The following is a 7,500-nucleotide window of genomic DNA, read 5'->3' on the forward strand; positions in this document are numbered from 1 at the left end:
CCTATGGAACCCCAAATATGTCGCATGTATTTTGGGTATGAGTGGCGAGCAATAACAAAAACTTTGTAATTTTAATAACTTATGTATGGTATAAGTAATAAGTCCTTTCCTTTTAAGAAGGTAGTTATAGGAGAGTCCAAAATATCCTGGCTACAAAAACATCTACATGTAGAGTACTCACCAGTCTGTGATGAGCTACATTAGGCAAGGAGGATGACTGAGTAGCAGGAGATGCTGCTGAGGTAGAGACTCCCAGTGTTGAAGAGTTACTGAGACCCTGAAGTGGGGGACAGCTTGACAAGCCCAGGCCTCCTGGGTTACCCCCCGCCAAGCCTCCATACCCAGCACTAACAATGCTGTTCCCTCCATACGACTCCCCGGCTCCAGTGCCTCCTCCAGTGAAACCGACCAAGCGTCCTCCTGAAGACGGCAGTGCCTCCGAGGCAGTGTGGAAGGGTCCCGAGAAGGGCGTGGAGGAGGACGAGTTGTAGTGTTGCAGGGATGGAGGAGGTGGAGCTTGAGTGAGAGGTGGACCATCAAAAGGATCTGCTCTCCCTGGAGGCTGGCCATGAGTGGGGCCTGCATGGGACACCTTTGCAGAATCTTTGAGAGTGGCACTTCTCATGCTCTCTAGGATCCGCATCAGCAAGATATTTGGTGGAAGTTCTTCCACCGGCACCTCTACTAGCACACGACATTCTGGGCATCTTAGTTCCTGAGAAATAAACACATGATATATAAATATGTATGTATATATATATATGTCTGTATGTATGTATGTATATATGTATGTATATATGTACAGTATGTAAATATGTACACACACACACACACACACACACACACACACACACACACACACACACACACACACACACACACACACACACACATTCACACAAATATATCCTGATAACCACCCAGATGTATTATATATATATATATATATATATATATATGTATATATATATATATATATATATATATATATATATATATATGTAAGATTCCATTTACGCATGGGTTATTCTTGTGGTATATTTCTGATCCCTACATTACATAAATATCCATGTCCTTTTTCAGACCTGGGAAATGTGGTGCTTTTTTAGATACTATGACACAGAATGTTATATTAAAGATTGTGATAAAGAGAGAAATTTAAGAATAACCTCATTTTCTGTTTACATGTGAGCAAAAGAAAGATGCTGTCGCGTTGTTTTGCTAACAGTCCTTATTCCCCAAGGCCTATCAAGGAGATCTTCAAGTTGCTACAGAAACCCATTTTTTCATTTGGATATAAAAGATAATTGGAAAAAACAAAACAAAAAACCCACTATATAAAGTACATCATATTTTTCTGGATGTATATAGATGTATGCACAACTCCATGTGTAGGATGTATGTGCATGAATGTAAATAAAATAAATAGGAAATAAAAATACACACATATAACCTATACAGATACGCACACACATATCAAATCCATGCATAGAGAATGCTCACCTTTAGATTCTGAACAATGTCGAGGAGGCATCTTCTGCAGAAGGTGTGCTGGCAAGGAAGGACCCTGGAAGAGGAGTCCAACTGTTCCAGGCAAACGGAGCACTCGAGGACATCACTCAGCAACCACTGCTCCATCCTCGCTCCTGAAGGCTGCTCAAACTTACATCCTCATTTGCCTTATCTGTCAAGTTTAGTGGAAGGAGTCCAAAGGTTACTGAGCTAATCCTTACAAACATGACACAAACATATTATAAACATGACACAAACATATTATAAACATTTAGGCCTATAGAACTATAATCTTATAATAGTTATAGCAAGTACAATAATTATATCAACTATCTACCACTAGACTTATGTTAATCAAGGAAATCAATAGGAATAACTAATAATAACAATGACAAAAGATGACACCGAGTATGGCAGACACGAGAAATAAATATGGTATAAAATAATTGAGGAAAAGAGGAAAAAGTGATTCTAAGAACATTCAGTCTTAATAACCAATTTCGTCTTCAGTAATAATAGTATCAAAAACAACAAACAAAGATAATAGCGATAATAATAATAATAAAAACCATGAAAATGATTATAAAAATGATGATAATGATAATAACAATAACAATATTAATTCATAATTCAATATGATGTATCCTAACTGTTTTCCTTGCATAGATTCCATACCATCTCCCTAGGTAACTATTTTCTAATGTTTTCCTAATATTCAATTTTCTGTAATACACCCTGTGCTACCAGTCATGATCCTGAGCATGGAAATCGTATCCTCCGAGGAGCTGACACTCTTCCAGTCATGGCTCAGATGGTACTTTCCACACTTGTTTACTGATGGAAGTAATGCCAGAGCCCCTTCCTAGATGCCCATTGAGTCTAATCACTCCCCAAGAGCTTTGTGCACTCATAGCCAGTCATTCCTCACTCTAGACTTCAGCCAATTTTTTTGTAATGGCATACTCCCCGTACCCCAGCCCTCAGTCAGAATGTTCCATGATGGCATATTCCCATCCCCTTGGCCTCAGTAAATTTTTTTCATGACTGCATATTCCGATCACCCCAGGCCTTCAGCCAATTTTGTTTTTTGGAATAATCACATCATCTGGATCCAAAGGGTTAATATCATTACAAAGAAATATAATACCAGTTACTATAGTAATTGGGGGGTAGTAAGTTCACTTGACTCTAATAGTCTGAGTCAGGGTTGTTCATTGGTGAAAGCAATGCTGGGGAGAATTATAAATCTAGCTTTTATTTTTTCAATTATATTTTCATTTGTGAGCTGATTTAACCCAATGCCGATGGGCATGATGTGTACGTATATGCTATGCCCACTGTGAGTTACTTGTTTGATTGTTTTTACACATAGATGGCTACACTTGTACTAAGTCACCAATGAGCCAATTATGAGTACTGCCTGTCTCGCCCATTTACCCTTTTCTTTGATTTTCTTTATGAAATGGATATCATTCTTTACATGTCTAACTGTGTAAGATAGTACATAACAGTCATAATTTCAAGCCTTCATTGGAACCAACTGTAAACCAAAAAAAAAAAAAAAGTCACGATATACTTTGAACAATTCCTCGATTTCAACATCTGCAAATAAACAAGCAGATGGCAATGAGATGCTGGCTGTGAAATCGTCCTGTGTGCAGTGTCTGAGCTTGAGGAAAGGATCCCCCCCCCCACACACACAAGAAAGAAGTGAGAGAGAAAAAAAAGAAAAAAAAGGAAAAAAAGAAAAAAAGATGGTATTGTTATTGTTATTATTATGATTAATATTAATGTTATTATTATTAGTAGTAGTATCATTAGTAGTATTAATTATTACTATTATTATTATTATTGCTACTGTTACCATCACTTTTATAATATATGTTACCATTACTATTACTATCTTTATTACTATTGTTATTATCATATTTGTTATTGTTACGTTTGTTATTCTTACTGCATGGTTATTTTTATTCTGACAATGATAAAAGGTTAATGTCAATATCATAATGTTAGTAATAATAATTGTATTAACAACAACAAAATCAACAATAATAAGTAAAAATAATGATGATGATGATGATAATGATAATAATAAAAAAAAAAATAATAATAGTAATAGTACTAATGATAATAACAACAATAACAGTAACAACATCAACAGCAATATAAATAATAATACCAATAACAACACCAACAATAATGATAATAATGAATTAAATAGATGATGGCAATTCTGGCAATCCTCCTCATCCTGATACTCATGATGACGATGATGGTTAGCATCATTACTACGATCATTATCATTATCATCATTATTACCATTATCTTTTTTTTTAATAATTATTATAATTTTCGTATTAGCTCTTAATTCTCATTATCATTATTATTATAATCTTTATCATAAATATCATCACAAGTATTAGTATTTATTTTCATTATTATCATTATGGTTACTATTATTATCATTATAATTATTTTAATTATTGTTTTTGTTGTTGCTATTGATATCATTATCATTATTAATATTACTACTATTGTAGTATCATCATTGATAGTTGATTATAATTATCATTATCAATAATCATAACAGCAACAATTGCAGTAACAAAAACAACAACAATAGTAATAGTAATAATAACAATCATTATAATAATGATAACAATAACACAAATAACAATAAAAAATATATATACATATATATTACTAATGATGATACAACTAGTACTGCAATAACTAATAATAATAATAATATCACCAATAACAACACTATCATTATTACTTTATTAATATCATTATCCTTATCATCTTCATCAGTACTGATTTATTAGGCATTAATTGTTATCACCGCCATTATTGTTTCTTCAGCTAAATATACAGGTTGTCTTTCTTTCCTCGAGCTCTGACACTGCACAAGGGATGATTTCACAGCCAATGCCTCAATGCCATCAACTGGTTTGTTTGCAATTGTTGAAAATAACAAGGACAATTATAATAATAATCACTACCTAGCTACTACTACTTCTACTATTAAATAGCAGTAACAATAATAATAATAAAACCATCATTATTATTGTTATTATCATTATGATTATTATTATTATTATGATTATTATAATCACTATCATTATTATTACTATTATCCTCATTATCATTATTATCTTTATCATTATTGTTATTATTTCTATTATTATTATCATTATTATTATTACTATTATTATTTTTATCATCATCATTATCATTATAAATATAATAATAATAATTATTATTATTACTACGACTATTATTATCATCATCATTATCATTATAATAATTATAATCATTATCAATATTATCATTCATTATTTAAATAATAACTTTGTTATTGTTATTATTATTTTCTCTATTAATTGTATATTGCCTTTACTTTCATCAAGATAAACAATAATCGTCAGTATGAAAATAGCTGTGATAACATGTAACAACTAATAAGTAATAAGAAAAAAAAAAGTAAAAGTAGAAGTAGTGGTCATATCATTACTGGCATAATAATAATAATAATAATAATAATAATAATAATAATAATATTATTAATAATAATAATACCAATAATAGTAATGCTAACAATAATAATAACACTAACACTAACAAAAAAAAAAAAAAAATAATAATATTAATAATAATAATGATAATAAGAATAACAACAATAATAATAACAAAATCAACAATAATAATAATGATAATAATAATAATAATAATAATCCCAATAATAATAATAATACTAATAATAAGATTAATAATGATAATTATAACAACAATAACAATGACACTGATGAAAATAACAATACTAAAAATTAAAATAATAATGTCAACAATAACAACAACAAAAACAATAACAATAACAATAATAATAATAATGCATAAAAACAATAATAACAATAAAAATAGCGATTATAACAATAACAAAATAACAGTAATAATAAAGAGAAATTAATGATGATAATAATAATAATAACAATATTTATGATGATGGTGATGATAATAATAATAACAACAATAACAATAAAAACAACAGAAATAACAACAACAATAATAATGATGACAATAACTAATATCAACAACATTTATAATAATAACAATAATGTTAATAATAAATAATAATAACTATAAAAGAACAATAACAATAACAACAGCAATGATGATAATAATAATGAAAAAAAACAACAATTATAATGATAATAACAATAATAATAATAATAATATTAATAATAATAATAATAATAATAATAGTAATAACAACAATACTACTACAACCAATAATAACAATCAATGATCGTATAAAAAAATAATAAATATAGGTATAATAATAATTATAATACTTATGATAATAAAAACTACACTGCTTCTTGTGAAAATCCTTATAGTAACAATATATTAACTATAGGAATAATAAAAATAATAATAACAAAGTATGTAATAATACAGTAAAAAGAATAAAATAAAAAATAAAAGAAAGAAAGAAACCAAAAAAAGAATTTTGAAAACACTAGTCTTACCGTCACCTCGATTTGGCCAGATATAGCAAGATAAATATTATAATATTCAGTCAGGAATTATTTTTTCAAGGTAATATTAACAACTCTGAGAACAACTATTATCCTCCAGTATTACTAAATCGCACTCACGAAAAAAAAAAAAAATAAATAAATATGACAGATACCAGTTACCCATATCATGTTGATATATACCTATCTATATTGTAAAATATAATAAACTATATCATGCAAAGTTTTTTTGTTTTTTTTTACCACATTTCCCGGCACACAATACAAAGGTATTCCCCTACACCTGGATTACATTCCTATTCAGTGTCCTCTCTGGCTTTCACAATTTTCACTGTTTTTCGCAAACTCCAAAAGCAACTTCCATAAATTTTGGATACATTTACACTGTTATATTTAACTGAATACATTCCTTGAATGATTATCCACACTGTATTTTAGGCTAATATCTTTTCAGGCAATATCAACATATATTGTAATAGGGAACACAATGTTAACATGAATAATCTTTCTCCATATTTTTATTTTCAAGAAAATAACAAAAATCTTTGATTTCAGTATACAGGAGTTCCTGCAAAGTTACAGCAGAACTAGGGCACACAAGCACATTCCAGAATCACTGATCTGCATAACTTTCCACTTGCACTGCCGCTTGGAAGGCGTCCAGGGCAGGCCTTCCAGGGGCGGTCATGCACCTGCAGCGCCAACAAGGTCGCCGAGGAGGACCCTTGGCCTGCACCTCTCAGGACGCGGCCGCTGCAGCCCCGCTCGCCAACTCACTTCTCTGCATTTCCTTTCCACTGCAATCTTGTCCTCTTCACACGCACATCTGGAATGGTGGGATCGGCTCGAATGCCCTGGTAAGCTCGGCCTGAGCTCAGTCTGCTAGCGAAGCCACGGGAATTTCACGGGCGCTGTGGTGAGCGTCTCTCCCAAGGGCCCCGCACGCCACGACGTCGGGCTCGGCGAGGAAATCGGCTTCTCTGAGCTCACCTCTGATTGCACATTCTGAGGTGCCACGAGAGAGAGAGAAAATGGTGAGTGAAGGTGATTTCCGAGTTGAAGCATTTACTCCTCCCTGGGGGTACATCGGACCCTCCCACCCTCCCTCCCTCTCCCTCCTTCCTCTCACTTGCCCGTCCTATTTGCGGCAAGGAGACGCCCTCGGCATCCCCCCTGCACGTTCATGTGAAACCAAATTGCGGTACGACGACTTACGGTGAAGTATCACTACATGATTCCTCCAAAAGCACTTTTTCAATGGTCTCAAAGGCTGCCGTTCCAACACTATTTCGGGCAGGCAATTGCATCGGTTTTTGGCCTGGCTTTCCCTGGGCCTTCGAGGGCGCCCCCATGCCCCCTGCCCCACCCCGCCCTGCACGACCCGGGTCCCGGCTCCTCCCAGAGGTGCCCTCGGCGCCGCAAAAGAGCCAAACCTCGGATTGTT

At 32.8% G+C, this 7,500-nt stretch overlaps 1 protein-coding gene across 6 annotated transcripts in view; it reads right to left on the minus strand.

The window, feature by feature from the left end:
* Window positions 1-7,383, minus strand: part of LOC125026249 (E3 ubiquitin-protein ligase SH3RF1-like) — a 43,785-nt gene extending 36,402 nt beyond the window's left edge. For 4 of the 6 annotated variants that reach the window (XM_047614592.1, XM_047614577.1, XM_047614585.1 and 1 more), the window contains exons 1-3: window positions 7,272-7,383; window positions 1,504-1,684; window positions 182-715 (exon numbers count right to left, since the gene is read on the minus strand). In XM_047614592.1, coding sequence (XP_047470548.1) covers window positions 182-715; window positions 1,504-1,638 — 669 coding nt within the window. In that variant the 5' untranslated portion in view covers window positions 1,639-1,684; window positions 7,272-7,383. Of the gene's footprint in view, window positions 1-181; window positions 716-1,503; window positions 1,685-6,833; window positions 7,140-7,271 lie in introns of those variants that run through there. The other 2 variants (XM_047614562.1, XM_047614569.1) reach the window with 2 other exon arrangements.
* Between the last annotated feature and the right edge of the window lie 117 nt (window positions 7,384-7,500).

This window comes from Penaeus chinensis, chromosome 1 (assembly GCF_019202785.1).
Source record: "Penaeus chinensis breed Huanghai No. 1 chromosome 1, ASM1920278v2, whole genome shotgun sequence".
Classification (NCBI taxonomy): domain Eukaryota; kingdom Metazoa; phylum Arthropoda; class Malacostraca; order Decapoda; family Penaeidae; genus Penaeus; species Penaeus chinensis.